Genomic DNA, 21,679 nt, shown 5'->3' with positions numbered 1-21,679 from the left:
CAATGCGCCTCTTGTCCAGAGGTGTCCTACCTGGGGCTTGAACCCCAGTCCTTCTGGTCCAAGTAATTTGAACAAGATGTGGCAGAGTAGCAGAGGCCCAGACCACTACACCACAGGGACACCCCTCATCCAGTCACAAGCCATATCAAAATACATGTAGTCCCGTCCACTTTTACACAGTTAACCCCACCCTGTCCTGAGCAACCACCTGCCCTCAGCAACCATTTTTCCTGTCCATTGGGTGGTTGCTGAATCCAGGTTTGACTGTGGTGTTCAGCTAAAGAGTATTGTATAGAAGATTATTCTATATCCGTAGTATACAGCAGCTAAAGAGTATTGTATAGATTGACTGAAGATTATTCTATATCCGTAGTATACAGCAGCTAAAGAGTATTGTGTAGAAGATTATTATATATCTGTAGTATATAGCAGCTAAAGAGTATTGTATATAGAAGATTATCATATATCCGTAGTATACAGCAGCTAAAGAGTATTGTATAGAAGGTTATCATATATCCGTAGTATACAGCTACAGGTACAGCTAAAGATGCATGATCTGTTACGTACCTGCTGATTTGGACCTTAGTTTCTCTGCGTCTGCCCCTGCCTCAGGGTTCAGTGTGTTGGAGTCTTCCATGAAAATCTTGAACGGGTCATCCTTGGAGCCGACACTGATTGCCGAGGTGTCGCTGACATTCCTAAGTCACGAAAATGTAGAAGTGGTAGAATTTAGATTGACTCGAAGTATTATGTTGGACAATTTTTGTTTTTTTAAATTGTTAATGGTAGTGTAATGCGGCTTTGCTATGGCTCAGTTTTTTTGGGCCAAGCTCACTGGGTCACCCCTACTCTGCTGGATAAGTGTGTTGGCTTCTTTTACGTGAGAGGTTTGACGCTTGAAGCTGAAGCTCCCTCATACACGCACAGGGACAATGACGTCACCATCCAAAATGATGAATGCAATCCCTTACTACATGTCCGAACTGGGTCCAACCCGAGGGCCCAGAGGATCCAGGCAATTTGCAGCGGGGTTGCGTTACCACTTGCACCATGGGGACATGCATGCAAAACAAACAAAAATATCATGGAAATCCGTCGTTCCTTTGTTCAGTTATTCTCCTTAGAAGATTGTCACAAAAACGCTTCTGCAGTTCCAGAGGAAGCTGCTAGGGGGCCCAAACCCACACCACTTCTTTATTACATCACAAGCTATCTGCCACCAAAAAAATCAAGACCACAGCACGTCCAGGTCAAGAGATACAAAAATTGAATTTCTGCTGCAGTACCCAGGTCACATACCAGGGGGCCCAAAATTGACCTTGAATTTCGGCTTCACAACACCTGCCCACATACCAAATGTCATCGTAATCCATCAAGAGGTTTTTGAGTTATGCTGACTACAGTGGTCCGGAAACACAAACAGACAGACAGACAAACAGACAGACACACCCAAAACTACATCTCCATTTTTCATGGAGATAACAAACAAAAACCTTACCTTCTGTGGCTGGACTTCTGTTGTGGAGATGACGTGGGGGAGCCGATAGACACCAGCGTTGTGTCTATAGCAGGCGGAACGGGGGCGGGACCCTTCGCACCCGGGGCTTCCGGTACCTTAAAGGCATCCGTGTCAGGGAAGAGATCCTTTCGGGCCTGAAAAACGTATGACTCGTTCACACACACACTTCCTTGTCACTTGTTTCAAGGGAACTACTTATGAGACATGCATTTGGGGACTTCAGAAATACAGGCTTTCAACATCCGTGAATAATTTCATCACTCAGGTTGGAAAATCACCGCACAGAGAAGTTTTCTTTTCACAACCAAGGTATCTAGCTAGAACAACAGCTGACGTTTTGGTGACCATCTATCAAATTCCTCTGGGGCAATACTGACAGGCTCTACTTCGCACTGCAGCTACATGTACATGTACATTGTAGGTGTTGCTGCAATGTGAAGAATGCACTCCCAAATGTAAAATATTGTCACATTTACATAGATATGGTCAAGCAACAATACATTACTAAAGAGACTAGACATTATAAGGAGGCAGTCCTAAATGTGACTGAGTCTATAGCCCCCTGCATCACCTACATGTAGCTGCAGTGTGAAATAGAACCAGTCATTATTACCATGATAGACAGTCACCAAAACGTCAGATATCGTAAATACATGTCTGTGGTTGTGAATGAAGAACTTCAGTCATTAACCAGCCTGGTGAAATTTAGTCACAAGGTTATTCATACACACTGTGAATAATTCTGAGACATGCATTTGGAGAATTCCTAAATACAGGATTTTAACATGTTTTGCAAGAAATAGGCTAACAGTGATACATTTATATAGGTGTTTAAATAGTAGTTGAATCAATTAGACAATGACCTGTATAAAAACCTTTCTTGAAGTGAACTATATCAGATTCTAAATACACATGTACAACATATTAACATTCTGTTTGCCATTTTCAAGACAAATTAATCTATCATAACATATTACATATAACAGTGGACAATGGTAAAAGACAATCACTTAAAGAAAAAAAGAAATAACTTCAATTAGGAAGAACAATGCTGTAAAGAAACACCACAGGGTGACAAGAGAAACAAAACAGAACATGGCAGCTATTGATGATACACACGTGTGTTCTACCACCTGCACCCACCTCTTCTTTTTCCTTTCCTTTGTCTGTTTTGTCTTCTTCCTTATCCTTGGCAAAAAGGGGATCGAGAGAGGCCAGGGGGTCCTCACGTTTTTTCTTAGCCAACGGTTTTTCCTTTTTAGCAACAGGTTTGTCTACCAATCCCAAATCTTTCGAGAGAGAGGCAAGGGGGTCTTCGTGTTTAACTGTCGGCTTTTCCTTTTTAACGACAGGTTTGTCAACCAACCCCAGGTCCTTCTCAAGCTGAACCAGGTCACCGACCTCGACAAGGGGTTCGTCGATCTGAACTAAGGGCTCGTCAATTTGGACAAGGGAATCGCCAAGTTTGACCAGGGGTTCGTCTACTAAGAGCGAGGGCTCCTCGACTTGTACGAGGGCTTCTAGGGATACGAGGGAGTCTTCGGCAGCCCCTGCGGAAGGGGGTGGCTGGGCGTCTTCTGCCATGCTAGTCTGACTTGTCTGGCAGGAGGCATGCAGTTATAGAGCAGCAGAGAGGGACAGAGAACAGACAAGGTGTTAGTCACAATCCTTGGAGGAGGTTATGACTGTTAAGAACAGGGCTGTCTCCAGCTTTGACTTTCTTTCTGTGCCACTCATTACGCAATAAAACAGTTACTCCAGCAACTATCTAGTATCCAATTGTTGAACAACTGCATAGTTATTGTGTACCTGAATGAATGTCTAACCGTCACGGACTTGTCACACGCATACTTTGGGAGCCCATGTTCTAGCTTACAAAAATAACTTTTTATTAATTTTGATGTCATGAAGTTTAGATTAAGGGGGGGGGGGGGGGGGGGCAGGACCTGGAGACAGCCCGTAGTTCTTAGTCACAATCCTTGCGGAGGTTGTGACTGCTCAGAATAGGGCTGTCTCCATCCTTCTCATTGTTTGGTAGCCCAGGCGCCATTCTAGTTAGCTTTCTGAGGCTCCCATGCAGCAGAGAATGGGAGCCATGGAAAACTAGCTAGGATGGCACCCAGGCTAATTGTTTGGGACCCACGATTGTTATTAATTTTCGTCATGAAATCTGTCATTTTTAGCTTACAAAAATGCATTTTCATCAATCTCATGTCATGAAGTTCACATTCTTTGGACAGACAGGTTGGAATCTTTTTCCGTCCCAAGGACCAAATTTCTGTCCCAGGACGGGACCTGGAGACAGCCAGTTGGCGTTAGTCACGATCCTTGTAAGAAGTCATGAACAGGGCTGTGCCCAGGACCCGTCCCTCCCCTAGGGTCACACCAATTTAGTTTCTTGGTTAACAGATTTCTATTTTCCCAAACAAATTTTTAGAAAAAATAAAATAATGAAAACAGAAGGCTGGCCCATCCTTCTGTTTTCATGAATTTTTTTTCAAAATTTTTTTTTTTTTTTTGAAAAATAAAAATCCGTTAACCAAGAAATTAAATTTGTGTAGCCTAGGGGACGGAAATGTGTGTGTTGCAACAGACAAACAATTTCCCACGTCCATCCCAAAAATTTGAAGTTCATGACATCAAACTGATGAAAATGTATTTCTGTAAGTTTAAAATGACGGATTTAACAACACAAATTAACAAAATGTGCTCCCAAACAATGAATAGGACAGAAAAAAAGAAAAGCTGGAAACAGCCCTGGTTTAGAAAGAGGACTTCTTCCCTCAGGTGGTCCCAAATGTCCCTGAAAATTTTATTGGGATAATTCAAAGCTTTAATCCAACACAAAAATTGAATAGTCCGACTTCCCGGCGATCAACGCAGTGGATCGAATATCTGATGAAGGTTGGAGGTCCAACCGAAAATTCATGGTGAGTCAATTTTTGTGTTAGATTAAAGCTTCAAATTATCTCAATATGTACTCTACCAACACAGAGGAGCTTTAATGCGAAGTCCCTGAAGTTGTTGAATGGAACATGTGCTGCGAAAATGCAAGATTTTTTTGGCCCCTTTTTGGAGCAAATTTGAGACAAAGCCAAAAGGAATACCAGCCAACAGAGCTTACTACGGATGCTCTATGCTGGAACAATTTTATAGAGTGAAGTATTTATCAATCAGAGTTACCTTGAGTTAGTAACCTTCAAACAATTCACACTTGAAGACCAACATGACGTTGTCTACTACTAACTTAAAGAGTAAAATTTAACGGGGGAATGAAAACACCCCTAGACAGCAGGAGAATAAATTCCACATGATTTTTCAGGATCATTCTGAGTGAAGAAAGCTGGGGATAGCACACTTAGAAAGAAGCACAGCATACAATGTAACAATGTTGTAAGTATTGTCAAGGTTGTTGAGCAACGCATGCAAACATGTAAAAGATGCATTAGAATGCCTTTACAGATACGTGTAAGTACTGGTAGATATTGTTATTGTATTTGTAGCATACAAATATAAGCAGAAAGTTAGGAAGCTTGCATAGTTAGGGCGTAAATGGCCTCAGTAAAATGCATAAGGGACATGTAGGTTAAAGAGGCACTAAGACATACAAAACATCTTTGAGCAAGTCTTAATTTTTCTGTCATGAAATTTCTTTTTCTATATCACAAACACAATCTGCCCTTGGCTCTCACAATAACATTCTACAAAATAACTGTGCATGCAGAAATGTTTGTGGTTGTTTTATTTTCCCGGTTTTCGCTGTGAACTCTTTACCACAAACTTAAAATCAGTGCGAAAAGCTGTTTCATTGTGCGACTGTTGCGCTACAATTCTTTCAAACGTGATATCTCAAGACCACCGCGAACACTCCATTTTCTCCCTCCCCTGAAATTAAATCCCCGCAAACATTTCTGCATTTACAGTATATCAGGGACTAGGGGTGCATACCGGTTTGGCTTGATAAGGTCCAAGTCCAAGTTTAGGTCCAGAGATTTAGGTTCAGGTCCGGACCTGAACCTGGACCTGATCCTGTCCAGTTGATGTTTTGTTCTATTAGACCAATATTAAGCATAGAGAATTAATACTGATACGCACAACTATAAAAGTTTCTTGGTGAGAAGGTTTTCAAGATAAACCAGTGTTTGATATTTGAATGTTGCACTTACTTTAAATGCCTTTTTTTGTCAGAGGGGAGACTCAAAACATGTCTTATCAAACAAAATAGAAAAATATATTTGAACTTTGTTCAGGTTTTTTTGGACTCAGGTTTTTGGCTTTCAGGTTTTTTGGACTCGGTTCTTGGATGTTATAAAGGTCCGAATCAGGTCCAGCGAACCGGTATCCACCCTATCAGGGACATAAATCCTTGTCTAGCTTGTAAGCCATGTGTTGCTACTGTACAGACCTGTGGTACCTGGCTCTGCTGGGCGGCCTGTGCCTGGCTTGCAGCTGCCTGCTGGGCTGATGTGGTGGGGGTGGGGGGCTGCAGGGTGATCCCTATTTCTGAAACACAAACAACACATGAGATGGAAAACTTCAGCTAAACTACAGTTAAATATTTGTGCTACATATACTTCAGGTTTGCTAAGTTAGTTTAGCAATTACGGGGTCTTTTTATGAATATGAATTGGTATTGAATTTTTCTTTTATTGAAAGCTACTCAAGCTTTTTTGTACTAGTCTAATTCTCTATGTTAAATGTAAGATTGTTTGCCTCACCAGCAGTAGGCGTTGCACTGGGCGTCGGCCTTTTGCGCGGGGTTATGCTGGTCTCGATGGGGAGGGACAGGTTGGTCATGCCCCCTCCCCGCGGTCTCTCTCTTGGTGTGATGGACGTTCCGTGCGGCGTCGCCTGTGGCGTGGCTCTGCAAATCACACAATAGAAGAGAAACTAACTTAAGTTGCATCTTTTAATGCAAATGTACATTGTACATATATCAGGGCTGTCTCCAGGACCTGACGGAAAAAAAATCACCCTTTCCATCCCAAATTCTGAACTTTATGACTTGAAATTGATGAAAAGGTATCTTTGTAAGCTTAAAATGACGAATTTAACAACGAAAATTCAAAACAATGGCTCCCAAACAATGAGTGGGACGTAAAAAAATTCAAAGCTGGAGACACCCCTGACATACATGTACATATACCCTTTTCTGTATCCAGACCTCCCTACACCTCAAAAGATACAGCCAAACCTGCCCAAGAAGACCACTCAGGGGACTACTAAAATCTGGTCTATGTGGACTGGTGGATTCTTAATGCTTAGCCTGAGTACCAGCCTCCATAGTGACCGCTGGCTCAAAAAAATTTGCTTGCTTCCGTGGTTAGCAAGCAAATTTTTTGAGCTAGCAGTCACTACGGAGGCTGCTACTCAGGCTACTTAATGCTTGCGTCGAAAGGAAAAATCATCTAAGAGACTTCCAACAAGTTGGTCAGGTAGTTCTTATGTAGAGGTGGTCACTACCAGGTACTACAAGAAAATTTTTGTACAGGTTTGGCTGTACTCTCTTCTAGCCACTATAAATAAACAGCATGAATGTACAGTACCCAAATAACAGGGCATATTCTTTAAATTTCCCGTTTTGTTGACTGACTGTTACAAAAGACTCAACCATGAATAAATGCAAATTTAAGAAGATATCTGAAATATCTAGCCTTACGGGTTGAAGCTTAGCCATGCAGTCAGCCTAAGGCATTACCTTGCAGCGCCGTCGGTCGCTTTGGGTGGTAAGCGTCTGATCACAAGTTGCACAGAAGCGGAACAAAACTTTAGCGGGTTAATGGCACATGGTAAGTAGTAGCCAGGCAAGCAGGGGGATGAGGTTATAGATCAGTATACAAGAGAATCAATTAGACATCTGGAATCTTGTTAGTTTTAAGGTTTGCATCCGTGAACAGTTTCATCAGGTTGGTAAGTCACTGGATAACAAATTTCATTGTACACAACCTTTCATACAAGCCGACATCTAGTAGTAGCAGAGACACCCAGCTGCAATGAGAAATGTAACCATTTGCTATCGTCCTGAGGAAGGTGACAGACGGTCACCCAAATGTTGGCAAGTCTCGCAAGAGCAGCTGACCAAAACAATATGGCGCCGCGGTAGCTCGCCGCGGTCTGGAAGATGCCATTTTCAATTGTGTTTTGCACCTTCTAACGATGTATCTACCGAAATAAGAATATTTTGGACTAATCATGACATGTTTTATGATCTAATACATTGTCTTGTGGTGGTGCTGGGATATTTTCATGGAGAAAAGATCGTTTTCGGGAAAGATTGCATGTTGTACGGCAGCATGTAAGAACACGGCCCAAGTGCGATTAGGGTTCAATCGTCATTTTGACAAGAGGGCGCAGGCCGGAAGCAAGAGGGCGCAGCGCCCCAGTTGCCTGGTTTAAAAGAAACCCTGGTCCTGAGGAAGGTGACAGACGGTCACCGAAATGTTGGCTTGAACAAAACACTTGGTTGTGTACAAAGAACTCCGTTATCCAGTTTTGAGGTTTGCAGGAAAACTTTGTCAAGTATTCTTCAGTACTCAAACAAGATTGCATCATAGAATTTCTTTGCAATGATTATAAAACAGCATGATCAGGAGAATATTTTTAAAAACAAATATCATGACAAGGAGTTGGGAATGTTTGAAAGACATGAAGAAGCACATGGGGGAAATATCACTGAATTGTTGCATCCAGATGAGAAAGAAGAATAAAAACATGTTAGAACTTAGACAAACATGTATTAGTCATCCTCCCAGCAGGCCCGATATGCTCGGTTCATTACCTCCCATAGTGACCCTGCCCTTTCCAGCCTGTGAACTCTCTTCTGGCAACGTCACCACCAAAATAGCTTTCAGCCAATCAGAGGGTTGGCTTAAGCTCATCTAGAGCAAAAGCGCAAAGGACGTTGGGATGCTATCAACCAATCAGGTTACGTCTTACATCGCTACTTTGGGTTCAGAGCAAAATAACAGCTGTTTGTGCCGAATAAAGTTAGTTCATTAATTATTCATGACCAACTGTCGATTGAGGTAACATCGTGCAATAACGTCACCAGAAGCGAGTTCACAGGCTGGAAAGGTCAGGGCCGCTATGGGAGGTAATGAAACGAGCATATCGGGCCTGCTGGGAGGATGGTATTAGTGTACAACACAAAGGAATTTTATTTGGTCATCATTGATGTTAAACACTGGAATGACTGTTAGCAAGTCAATATAATTAAAGGACTAATCAAATATGGCATGAATACAATGACATACAAAAGAATCGTTATAATGTGTTATTGTTTGTTACTAAGCAGTATAGGCATGGGAACAATATCTATCATGACAGTCTGAAGATTTTTTTGAGGAAAGAAGTCCTTACCTTGTCCTGTTGGCCTTCTGTTTGGCCTTGTGTTCACTCTCTGTCATCGGAATGGGCAGCTTACTGGGGGTTGGTGCATTCTACAGACAGATCAGGTATTGTACATAAGTGTCTATGTCTTGGTGTTAAGGCAGAGCACCTAAAATATTTTCGAGTACAGGTGCAAGAGTGCAGGTCCAGACTTATATCTGTGCTTAAACATGTTCCAGATATAGTAAACCAGATAAATTGTAATCTATCAGGACCTACACATTTTTGTTTGTATCATATAACATACAGATTACTTAAAGATACTTACTTCTAAGAGAAATATCTAAAAATTACAAACATTCGACACAGAAGAGCCATCACAAAACTCCTGCCTGCCAAAGCACATGATGCATGTCGCGAGGGGGAGGTCTGGAGAGGGGTGCGGGTGCTCACACCTCAACAGGAGAGCAGCTGTTGCATTTTACCTTTTCCAGACATTAGATCTAGTGGAAGTAATTTCTTGCAACTTCAGCTTTACATCTTGTCTACAATCAATGAAATCTCAAGTTTTGAGCAAAACTACAGGCTTAGCTGGGCAAATGTTGGAAGAAATACCCTGCCTAACTTTGAAAATCAACAAGATGGAGGTGGGACTATAACAGGATGGAGCAGCACCACTATTCCATTCTTTAGGGAGATCCCTGGACTAGCATAAGCACTTTAAGACCACAATGACATCATCCCAGTCTGGGTGCACCGTGACCTACCCTGAGGTTTTGGATGGGACAGCTCTTGCCGGCCAGTTTGAATGCTACATACGAGACCTGCCAGATGTTGGGGCGAATCTCAGGGTCGACCTCCAACATGTAGCCTGTAGGGGAAAACATGTAACCTCCATTAACATACAGGAATACAGGAGTGCATCATATTGGGGGACATTGGGTTTGAGATCTGTTTGGACATACATGTAAAATTGCATTTTCTGATACTTACATTTCAGTATGTTCTGTATAGTAGTATACAATTATAGTACCTTTACCCTATAGCATACAAAAATATCTAGGTGCACTGATGCACCCACAGTCAAAAATTAGGTGCACAATTCCAATTTTGGGTGCATACAGGTGCACATGCACCCAGTATTTCGAGCCCTGTTGTGCCTAACAGCTTAATTCTGTTAAACAGTATATCATCAACTCACTAGGAATATTTCTTCTGCAGTAGAAGGGACAGGAGGAAGGAAGCAAGTTTGAATAGATAGGCAAGGCTTAAGACAGCCAGGAAAAAATCATGATGTTGTACCACTTACGTATGAGACTGTGTAGCTCCTTGGAGTACTTGGACCCATCAGGGATAGTGAAGTGTCCATCCTGGATAGCGATGCTGCTCTCGCCAAAGGGTAGAGAGAAGAAGCACAGTTTGTACAGGAGGCAGCCCAGAGCCCAGATGTCCGCCTTGGTGGTGATGGTCTTGTTACTGTAGAGGTCCACCATTTCCGGGGCACGGTACGACAGAGTCGTGTATCTAAAAACAGACAACATTAGCAGGTTTATGAAAGTTGTTGCAATGGGATGTCTCTATAGCTCAACTGGTAGCAGCCTCACTGGTTCCAATTACCTTTTCTGGTCTGAAGCCAGAAAAGCAGCCTGCATGCCGATTTGAGCTTATCATGAATAAACAAAGGTTCAAACAAACAAAACAAACAATAAGTTGTTAACTGGGAGACCCCGGTTCAATCCTGGGTAGGACATCGTGGTTGGGGCAGCACCCGTCTTTCGGAAGGGACGTAGAATAAAGTTTTGTGTTCAATGAGGTGCCAATGTTAAAGGGTATGAACTTGCAACCCCTCCCTGTAAAAATATACTGAAACAACAAGAAATCTTGCTGCCCTTTAGTGCCACTAGGCACTGCAAGGGCCTGAATGAAATGCTGAAATGTTCAGAGTGATCTTATTTTCAGGGTTTTTGCTTTGACCTTTCCAACCCAACATCATGACACAGTAAATATTACTGTAAGTTGTACAGAATGGTTTCAACCACAAACTTAAAACACCTCAAAAACCTCCTTCCCCTGCCTAGTGCAAAATTACAATTGTAAGTCTTAGTCTCCCTCCCAAGGTCACCAATATCCCACAAAATTTACATCATAAAGCATGATACAAAACAATATTAAATTCAGCTTATTATTTACTGTAGTCCCCTGAGTCCCCATTTTGACATATATGACTACAGTTCCACAAGATCATGTCAAACTTCTAACTTTAAACCCTGACAGTATGGTAGTAGGGAAAAAGGAGTGTTTCACAGTGTTTTAACTTTGAGGTTGAAACAATTCTGTAGTACAGGAGTAATGCAAAGCAAAGGAATATTTGCAGTGTCATAATCATAGTATCAAAGATATACTTGCAGCACTATAGTTCCACTAAAGATGATTTGTATCATGTCAAACTCCCAACTTTAAAACCCTGACAGTACAATATAAAATATTCGTGGGGTCCTGTGGCGCAACGGCAGAGCGTTCGGCTCAGAACCAAGAGGTACCGAGTTCGAATCCTGCCATGTCACTGATCTTGTGCCCTTGGGAAAGGCACTTTACAAGACCCAGGTGTAAATGGGTACCTGACTTCGGTTGGGGAAGGTCGTATTGAGGTCACCTGGTGGCGCCGAATGGCAGCCGCCCAGACCCTTGCGACAATTCCACATAATGCAAGTGTGGATAAGATATGTATATGTATATGTTGTGTATTATGTGAAACCTGTAAACTCTGCATCAATTCAGCGCTAGAAAGGCTGCCATTGAGGGTAATTTCTGACCAATAAAAACCATTCTTTAAAAGTGACAAAAACGTTTACTTTTTGATTTCCTCCTCCACTGGGCCGACGCCCACTTCCTGCGGGTTGGTGAACTTGGCCGTGGCGCTGCCGAAGTCACACAGGACGTAGTTCCCGTTGTCGTGCCACAAGATGTTCTCAACCTGAGGAAAACGGAAAGTGATTTCGACCCAGTTTTAGCTCACTGAAAAGCTATTCTTCCACTGGTCGTGACAAAAGACAGAAGCTATGTACAGTATTTACTTACAGGTTCATTGAACCAGGGAAATTCCCCTAGCTAGCTCTTTTCGACAAGCACAATGGACATTTGACCATGGCTAAACGTCCCGTCCTATGGACTGCAGCCCTTTCCGGTAGCGTGCATGTCGGGTGAGCGACACAGCCAGGATCAAGTGAAGGAGTGAGCGAGTGAGTGATTGAATGACTAGATAAGTAATGGTAGGATGGATGGATAGAGGAATGAATGAGTGACTGATGATGGAAAAATGATTGATCGATTGATTGATTAATTGATTGGTAAAGATTAATGGATGACTGAATAAATGATGCTGAAAAGATGACTGAAAAAATGAGCAAGCAAATGAGTCATTGATTGATAGGATGAATAGATGATGATGAAAAGATGATTGAATGACTGAACAAACAATGAACGAGTGCCATATCTACCTTCAGATCCCTGTGAATCAGCGGAGTCTGGCAGTGGTGCAGGCGGGACACGGCCTCGCACATGTCACAGAAAATCTTCAGCACCTCAGCCTCCGTGAACCCCGCGGGAAGACGGTCATTCATCTCCTTAATAACCGCAGCTGAAAGGTGATGAAGATACAGACTCGGTCATGTTGGGCACCCCATCCTTAAGAAGTAATTGTTAAGTCTGTCATTATTTGTTGCTGACAGTATGTTTATGCAAATGTGAAAATACTTAACGTTTGGGACCTCATCGCAACGCTGCAGCAGCTACACCAAACAGTAGTGTGAACTACAACGAGTCGATTGTACAGACGACTATCAGATTTTTTACATTGTGCGAAAATGTATGCCTGAAGCAGTTGCTAATTTGTGGGAAACTACTCCAAGGCATTTCCTCCCTTTTTCCATCACAATGAAGTTGAATATTCATATCTATATCTGATCATCAAACTGCCCCAGGATGTACAAGTACCATACTTACTCCTACAGAAATCCATGAGAATAAGGATCTCCCAGACTCCACTGCTGGATTTGGTAATGCTGGAGTCCACATATGGCACAATGTTCTTGTGTCCATTCAGTTGTTTCTGAAGTTGAAAACGAGGAAGAAAAAAGAAGAGATTGTACATACATATATATGGAAAGAAGAATCACACATCATCAATATTGCCAACACACAAAACATTATGAAAGATTATCTATGTTGTTGGTTCCAGTATTGTAATGTATTCAGATACTAGTAGATAAAAATGCAGTCAAAACTGCCCAAGAAGACCACTCAGGGGAGTGATAAAATCTGGTCTATCTGGACAAGTGGTCACTAAAGACCGGATTCATAATGCTTGTGTCAATGGGAAAAATTAGCTGAGTAAGAGACCACCAAAAAGTAGTCACATTGGCCAGGTGGTCTTTATGTAGAGGTGGTCACTTGTACAGGTTTGACTTTGCCTGCATTGCAAGATATGATTATGGCCTGGACAATGCTTAGAAACATTTCCTACAGTACATGTATCAGCAGAGCAATCTTACCAAGATGGTGATCTCCCTCTTGTAAATCGACAGGTCATGCTCGTTGTTTACGAACATTCGCTTCAGGCCGAAACGGCGACCCGTTTGTGTCGAGACACGGAATACGATGGCAAATCCACCTGCGAAGACGTGAGAAAGGGATTCATAAAAAATTTGTTTTTCCCTAGAACTATTGCAGAGTAGAATTTGTTGCCACCATAGGGACGTTTCCCCCCCCCCTGTTGAAGACAATTCCCCCCAGGTCGATTCCCCCCCCCGGTCGTTTCCCCCCCAGTTGTTTCCCCCCAGGTCACTTCTGTAATCTGACTAATGGTATTCGCTACGATTGCTGAAATACACCATCTACATATACCGGATAAACATACCTTTATGCTGGATAAAATCAGTAACATTATATCATGTACACTCGGCACAAAAAGTTTGGAAACTTAACTTTGGTTGATACTGTAGGAGCATCCTCACTAGATTTTTTTTGCATACTTTCAAGGTTAAATAAAGGTTGAAAAAAAAATAGGTTTAAAGAACGTTTGCAGCTAGATGTGCAAAAGTTAGGTGTGACAGGTCGTTCAGTGTAATATAACCAAGGATCAGAACGACAGCATTAAAACTTTTCCCAATATTTTTTTCTTGGCAGTCCCCCTTTCCTTGCCAAGACATTTTCAATGCCCCTCCCCTCTCTGAATACCAGCCAACTTCCCTGCTTAGTATTGTACAGTCCCTTATTTTTTAATCTACATGTACTGCAATTTGAATAAAATAAATAAATCTACTAGCTGCTGCGAGTTGGACGTAGAAAAAAAATAATTTCAAGTTGATAATTTTATCCCACCATTTAACCTAACAATTAGTTAAGGAGGTCACTTGATTGGCCTCTATGTAATCTAATATCTCGGTCATACTGCTGTTTGTCATTATGGCTGCGAGCCAATTGAAAGTCACAGGACATAAAAAAACAGACTCATGGGAGGGACCAAGAAATGTCATAGGGAAGGGATGATATTGTGCATTATTTTGCTAGTCAAATATTTCTATAACTCTGCTGTTGTGGTGTTATCATTCCTTCTTGACAAAATTGTTGGAGCAGATGTGACAAATAAAGTCATCAATATTACTGAGTAATAACATCAATATTTTTAATACATATTATCATCCCCTCTCTATTCTCTATTGGTCTCTCCCTCCCCAAGGCATAGACTAGCGATGACGTCATTGCATCTCCCAATGTCACCCGCGACCAGCTGAGACCGCCATACTCTGACAGCTCTCATCATTTTTCGGTGTTTATCTGTGTCCTTTCGTCCGCCCCGCCTTCCCTCATAAGGATCTGGGTTCAATCAATCTCCATAAACGTTTCACACTATTCCCCGATCGTTCCAAGGTCGTGTACTGAGGACATAGGGCTTAGATTTTGTCCAAAAACGTCAGTAAACTATCACGGACACAAATCGCGATCTGGATCATGTGCCCGACGTCCCAGTCCGTGAAGAATTTGACATCTTTTCGCGAAGTGTGTGCTCAGACGGACAGGAATCGATCGCAATCCCCAAACCCACACAAGAGTCCGTTAAGGCCTTAGCATATTTCAAACAACGATGCTGTCGTCTGCCACACCATGTACTACGAATTGCTCAATAAAATTTGACCCTGTTTTCCATCAACTCACTTTCTAATGTCCACCAAAATCATGTTTCCGTCCCAATGTTTGTCTGGTATAAAATAGCTCAGTATAACTTCTTGGATATCCGTGATCTTCTATTAGCCAATCCAAAAAAAGGGACAGAAGTTTGACTCACCTTCGGCGATGACATCTTCTACCATTACATGATGCTGCCCGACGACAAATAATTTTCCCTCGTACTTTTTCGATTTGGGCTTCTGAACCTGGGACGATATCTGAGAGAGCTTCTCCGTAAATCGCTCGCTGTATTTCTCGATTTTCTTCATCCTCGTCCTTACCAGCGACACGCAATTAAAACAAACGTATTCTACAGCCTATCTGAAACGACATATCCTACGAAAGTGGACGAGAGAAGCGGGATACAGATATAATTTGTCCCGTGTTTTCCTCTTCCTCTTCTCCCGGCCTCGCCTTTTTTTTGCCAAGATGGCGGCGAGTTTTACCCAGTATGCACTGCGGCAAAATCTCGCCTGGTTATCCGATTCTGTCGCAGTAACATGTCACATCGATCTAAGACATCTAAGTACTGAAGAAAATGAATGAAAGGTAATTTAGTAGTCTGTATAACGCAAACTCCAGCTGTCCGGGGATTTCTGTCCCCTCCCCGCAAACTTGCTATCCAGTGGGACCTGAAGTGTTGAAAAAAATAGAACATTGGCGATGATTGCATATCATACAAATTATATCAGTTGATCATCTCCACCCAAATAGCAGAAGATGTCTCAAGTATAACAGTGCTATCTTAACAAAGAAGGCTATTCTATCGTTTTCTGCATCAATTATGCAAAGTAGACCCTAATTTGCATATCCAACTATGCTCACCATCACAAAGCTTCCAAATGCCATAAGACAGTATAAAATTCCAGTGGCAGGATATATTGTTGGTAACCCTTCCCCTTTAACATGCTCGAGGTAAAATGGGACCCTCACCCCCCCCCCCCCCCCCCATTTTACGTCCCTTCAAGAAAGACAGTGCACATGCCCGTAGCCAGGGGGGGTTCGGGGGGTTCGGACGAACCCCCCCACAGGCTTGAAGGTCCACTTTCACAGGCTTGAAGGTCCACTTTTCAATGTTCAAGATTTTTTTTCAAGGCGGACTTATTTGTATTTGCATCAGTAGCAAGGCCACAGAGGTTAGAATCCTAGAAAAAACTGCTCACTTTGACTTTGTCTCTGATTTTTCCTCTCAAATTCTCTCAAAAACACAGGAAATGCCCTTTCAGAAGGTTCAATTCTTAGAATTTGAAACGCTCCAGGGTCCACTTTTTAACGTCCAAGGTTTTTTTTTTTCAAGGCGGACTTATTTGTATCACCAGCGGGGCTGGAATCCTAGAAAAACTGCTTTGTCTCTGATTTTTTTTCTTTGAAATCCTCTCAGAAACATGGGAAATGCCATATCAGAAAGTTCAATTTTTAAAATTTTCCGGGGGGGCATACCCCCGGACCCCCTAGAAAGCTCGCCTACGGCGTTCGATGGTCCCTCAAACATTACAAAGAACCCCCCCATTCAAAATCCTGGCTACGGGCATGGTGCAGCCCCAACTGTGATTTCCTGACCTCCAAGTTACGGTAAATAGCAGCTCAACTGTGAGGAGCAGTGCTAACCTGTTGAGCCTCAGGGATACCCTCTAGTGCTAAGTATGTCAGAAATAAAGAACACTTGTCTTCCTGAATGTTATGGAATGAAAAGACTATGTACGTCATGTACTTGTATAAAGAAGCTGACGTAATTTTTCTGATGGGCTACAGCGCTAAGAAAGATTTTTTTGTGCACAGTTAAGTTACTGTTTTTTTCATCAAGGCCATGTTGATTTGATTATAGATGACATCCGCGCGGACATCTATTTTCGTCCGTTTCCAAAAAAATTGCATTTTTAGAAATCATGGCCATATGTGAAGAAAACCGGAAGTTCTACTGCAGTACCATAGAGAGCCGCCAGGCGGTCCAATATCGAATCTATAAACTCAGTCAACTTCTCAATTTGAATTTGCCGCCTTTAGTGAAGTAAGCTACAGTAGTTTTCCCGCCTAAACCTCGTCCCACGACCGCATCACTCAGGACAGAAAAGAGTACACGTCCGACAATCAGTGCCTGGATCCTGAAATTTTCCTACCTTTGAAATCTCGTCAGTAATAAACAAGCTTCCACCTAAATTTAATATCAGTTGGGAAGGTTGAAAGGAAATTTCTGATCGACCTAAACTCACGCTTTTCCGGCCCAATCAATTTTTATAGACTAACGACAACGACTACTACTACATACGCACTCGGATCGCGGAGTGATACACGACACCATACAGGAAAGAGACATCAAGACACGGCGTGGAGGCAGAGAGAGGGTGCCTTCCGTTCTCGTCGTCAGGTGTACATTTGTGCAGTTTTACGAGCTCAGCTTGTGACTGTGTACGACTGACCGACCAGGTAAGAAGACGGAGTATCTATTGGTACGAAAAATTTGAAAATTCGAAGAAAAATTAGGTGGGAAAATTTATCTTAATGACCAAGGAGGTTTAATAATTTCATAATGCACGCTTGCAATTGTAATTTAACAGGTGGCTAGCTAGACCTACTAGTATGACATTTCTGTCCTGCAGTTGTTTGTAAATAAGCATAATCGTGAAACAAGTATAAAATCGGATTCTGTATAGTTCTGCGAAGTTAGAAGGTTGACGGATGCGTGTTGAAAAGTGACATTGGAGAGAGAAAAGGAGGGGGCTCATGTTGGGGTTACTGAATCTTGCTGTTGTAGAATCAAGGATGAATATAAACAAGCCAAAGTGCATCACTTAACATGCCTTTTTTATAGTTCTTTGCATTTGTTAAACGGTATAAGCGCTTTCGCACATTCGAGTACGCACGTGCATTGTGAATGTGAAGGCCAACAGGTCTCCTCTCCACATTGTCTTGATTTGCATAACAATCCCTCTAGACAGCATTTGTTTGCGCCTCAGGACCCTTCCCGTTTGACACTGCACATGCGTACTCGAATGTACCAAGGAGGTTTTACTTAGAAAGCGTTTATCACTTGTAAGAAGGACACAGACTCTGAGGTAATGTATGCATAAAGTCCCATTCCCCGGCAAGAACTTTCCGCCATAATTTTTCACACCTGTAGACCTTTCTCGGGATGCGGCGGACATGATAGACTGAAAACGAGGCCATTGTGGCAAACATTAGACCGATCCTAACTGTCCATCAAAACAGTTCAACCAATGATTACATGGCAATTAGAGAATCAACCAATGGCAATGAGTACCGGTAAGTGGTTGCATGTCCGTCAACTATCTGCATTTTTATGTTTTTGTTTTGCATTTCTACATTTTGATGAGGGAGGGACGGAAGGGACTATGGTCAACGTAGCGCTAAATGACCTAAATTGCTGCATCTTTTCATCTGTGCATTACACTCGTTAGAATATTGGTAATTGGATATCATATTTCAAAAAATCAGTGTGATTTGGAAGGAAAACTAAATCAGTAAATTATTCTTGTCCCTTTGCCCTCATTGGCCTCGTTTTTATTCTATGATGTCCGCCACGTGAGAAAGGTGTATTGTCTCTAGTGTCCATGTGGCCTGGCACCAGGAAGGGATGGAGCCAGGCTAGGGACGGTTCACTAACTAATGAGGGCCTGCATGGGGGGGTCCCGACAACGCTCTACGCTAAATTCGGAGGGCCGGCTACGTAATACGCTGAATTCAGAAAGCCTCCCTACACTCTACGCTAAATTCAGAAAGCCCCCCCCTACGCTCTACGCTAAATTATGGAGTGGTTGGCAACGCTCTACGTAAAATTAAAACGGCCGATTACGCTCTACGTAAAAGGGGCATGCAGGCCCTCACTAATGCGGATCAGTTTGGACTGTTTGGTCACAGGGTGGTTTGTAACAAAAGTTGTTTCATTTGGTCCTTATAGATCGGTTTGAGCCGTCATCGTCATGGCAACATATAGCAACTGCCGTGCTGAAGCTGGAGAGGGATCTGAAAGAGAGGCTGTCCCTAAACCGTCCCCCGCAAAATCGTACCCGTGTGAGGAGTGCAGCAAACAGTTTACTCATCTGGATTCTCTGAAAAAGCACAAGCGTGCTCACACAGGAAAGAGACCATACAACTGTGAAGGGTGCAACAAGCAGTTCTGTAATCTGGGTAACCTAAACCGTCACATGAAAACTCACACAGGTGAGAAACCCTACAAGTGTGAGGAGTGCAGCAGGCAGTTCAGTGAGCTGGGTACTCTGAAGACTCACATGCTGACTCACACAGGGGAGAAACCCTACAAGTGTGAGGAGTGCAGCAGGCAGTTCAGTGAGCTGGGTACTCTGAAGACTCACATGCGGACTCACACAGGGGAGAAACCCTACAAGTGTGAGGAGTGTAGCAGGCAGTTCAGTAATCTGGGTCAACTGAAGAGTCACATGCGGACTCACACAGGGGAGAAACCCTACAAGTGTGAGGAGTGTAGCAGGCAGTTCAGACAGCTGGGTCAACTGAAGAGTCACATGCAGACTCACACTGGAGAGAAACCCTACAAGTGTGAGGAGTGCAGCAAGCAATTCAGTCAGCTGGGTACTCTGAAGACTCACATGCTGACTCACACAGGGGAGAAACCCTACAGGTGTGAGGAGTGCAGCAAGCAGTTCAGACAGCTGGGTCAACTGAAGACTCACATGCGGACTCACACAGGGGAGAAACCCTACAAGTGTGAGGAGTGCAGCAAGCAGTTCAGTGAGCTGGGTACTCTGAAGACACACATGCTGACTCACACAGGGGAGAAACCCTACAAGTGTGAGGAGTGCAGCAAGCAGTTCAGACAGCTGGGTACTCTGAAGAAACACATGCAAACTCACAGGAGAGAAAACCCTCCACGCGTGAAGAGTGCAGCAACTGGTTCCGTCAGCTGAGTAGTACGAAGAGACACCAGCGAATAATTAACACAGCTGACAAAAGCTGAATGTTCCAGGAAGATAAAAGACTCATTTATTAGAAGGGTCACCAGGAGAAACTGGGCAACATTCATCTTTGGAAAGGTATTGAATGGAGAAAAATGAATGTTTAAAAGGAGTAGTCATCTACGGTAAGGTATTGAAACAGGAAAGAATTCATGACAGTCAAGTTCAAAATGCTGAGCCAGAGCAATCTGAAGGCCCACATTGTAACTTACTCTGTGATTTACTACATAACTTTCCTGATTTAATATACATATTTATGATAACTTTTCTGATTTGATATACATGTATATGATAACTTTCCTGATTTGATATACATGTACATGTATATGATAACTTTCCTGATTTGATATACATGTATATGATAACTTTCCTGATTTGATATACATGTATATGATAACTTTCCTGATTTGATATACATGTATATGATAACTTTCCTGATTTGATATACATGTATATGATAACTTTCCTGATTTGATATACATGTGTATGATAACTTTCCTGATTTGATATACATGTATATGATAACTTTCCTGATTTGATATACATGCAATGATAACTTTCTTGATTTGATGTACATGTATATGATAACTTTCCTGATTTGATATACATGTACATGTATATGATAACTTTCCTGATTTGATATACATGCATATGATAACTTTCCTGATTTGATATACATGTATATGATAACTTTCCTGATTTGATATACATGTATATGATAACTTTCCTGATTTGATATACATGTATATGATAACTTTCCTGATTTGATATACATGCAATGATAACTTTCCTGATTTGATGTACATGTATATGATAACTTTCCTGATTTGATATACATGTATATAAAGTGGATGATTTATTCCACAGCTAACAAACATCTTACCCACCACATCCTGCCCATGTGGCTTCTTCGGTGGCTGTAAGGCTTTATGACGCAAGTTCATGCATTTTGCACTTTAAAAGAACAAGACAGAGAATTTTCATGGTAAATATAAGACCAGTTTTGTGTATGGTAACAGTAAAACTCAGTTTGTTTTTTTCTAGTGTGAAGAAGTCATTTTGGGAAGGTACTGAAAGTTACCGGTAGATTCCTACATAGTGGTATCGATATTTGTGCCTGAAGATTAGTAGGCCATTCTATCAGCTGGGTGTTTAGACATGCATGTTGACTTGGACAATAGGGCAGCGTGTATCTCAATGCAAGTTTGCATTAGTTATAGTTAACGTTGATGGTTTATTAATGTTCTGTTTTTGTTCAAGTTTAGTTCCTCCGGTATGTCTTTCAAAATGTGGATATCGATGATATGGAATAAAGATTTATTCTATTCATATATACACATGTATTGACTGCACCATTTTGTCATCACTTTCAATATTTTTTCATGACCAGTTATAACATATATCAGCACACTAGACGCATACACTGCAGTCCTGTACACCAAATGATTTTCAACCCTATCTAGACTGGACTCATCCCCACCCCCTATCATAACTTCCAAACGGTATGGTGTATGATCAAATTTGCAGGGGGTGATAAGCATGTGAATATTAATCACTCTCCATAATAAGCCTTGATTATTTGGCAAAGACAATGTGTTCGCGGAACTCTAGTTATCTTCACCGAGTAATTGTTTGATTATCAAATAGTCTTAAATTC

General features: G+C 42.1%; 2 protein-coding genes across 11 annotated transcripts in view; one reads left to right on the top strand and one right to left on the bottom strand.

Moving 5' to 3' along the window:
• The window catches only part of LOC136448874 (AP2-associated protein kinase 1-like), a 39,276-nt gene extending 23,311 nt beyond the window's left edge, over nt 1–15,965 (bottom strand). For 4 of the 9 annotated variants that reach the window (XM_066448559.1, XM_066448562.1, XM_066448563.1 and 1 more), the window contains exons 1-14: nt 15,192–15,963; nt 13,399–13,517; nt 12,851–12,956; nt 12,346–12,485; nt 11,701–11,822; nt 10,158–10,372; nt 9,616–9,719; nt 8,879–8,958; nt 7,218–7,253; nt 6,238–6,383; nt 5,925–6,022; nt 2,663–3,118; nt 1,499–1,653; nt 568–698 (exon numbers count right to left, since the gene is read on the bottom strand). In XM_066448559.1, coding sequence (XP_066304656.1) covers nt 568–698; nt 1,499–1,653; nt 2,663–3,118; nt 5,925–6,022; nt 6,238–6,383; nt 7,218–7,253; nt 8,879–8,958; nt 9,616–9,719; nt 10,158–10,372; nt 11,701–11,822; nt 12,346–12,485; nt 12,851–12,956; nt 13,399–13,517; nt 15,192–15,342 — 2,059 coding nt within the window. In that variant the 5' untranslated portion in view covers nt 15,343–15,963. Of the gene's footprint in view, nt 1–567; nt 699–1,498; nt 1,654–2,662; nt 3,119–5,924; nt 6,023–6,237; nt 6,384–7,217; nt 7,254–8,878; nt 8,959–9,615; nt 9,720–10,157; nt 10,373–11,700; nt 11,823–12,345; nt 12,486–12,850; nt 12,957–13,398; nt 13,518–15,191 lie in introns of all 9 variants that reach the window. The other 5 variants (XM_066448566.1, XM_066448569.1, XM_066448561.1 and 2 more) reach the window with 4 other exon arrangements.
• A 1,415-nt stretch (nt 15,966–17,380) lies between these two features.
• On the top strand, nt 17,381–20,091 carry LOC136448352 (zinc finger protein 678-like). Of its 2 annotated transcripts, none has more exons than XM_066447765.1 (2): nt 17,381–17,497; nt 18,990–20,091. In XM_066447765.1, the coding sequence occupies exon 2, from the start codon at nt 19,012–19,014 to the stop codon at nt 19,972–19,974; it is 963 nt and encodes a 320-aa protein (XP_066303862.1). In that variant the 5' UTR covers nt 17,381–17,497; nt 18,990–19,011; the 3' UTR covers nt 19,975–20,091. The 2 variants fall into 2 exon arrangements, with proteins under 2 accessions (XP_066303862.1, XP_066303863.1); XM_066447766.1 differs by having other exon boundaries at nt 17,404–17,520.
• The last annotated feature ends 1,588 nt before the right edge of the window (nt 20,092–21,679 follow it).

This window comes from Branchiostoma lanceolatum, chromosome 14 (assembly GCF_035083965.1).
Source record: "Branchiostoma lanceolatum isolate klBraLanc5 chromosome 14, klBraLanc5.hap2, whole genome shotgun sequence".
Taxonomy (NCBI): domain Eukaryota; kingdom Metazoa; phylum Chordata; class Leptocardii; order Amphioxiformes; family Branchiostomatidae; genus Branchiostoma; species Branchiostoma lanceolatum.
The sequence above is the reverse complement of the archived record's forward strand: the minus strand, read 5'-3'. Positions and strand labels throughout refer to the sequence as shown.

Excerpts from the sequence above, each read along its gene's own strand:
- LOC136448352 (XM_066447765.1), top strand. The coding sequence starts at position 19,012 with ATGGCAACATATAGCAACTGCCGTGCTGAAGCTGGAGAGGGATCTGAA.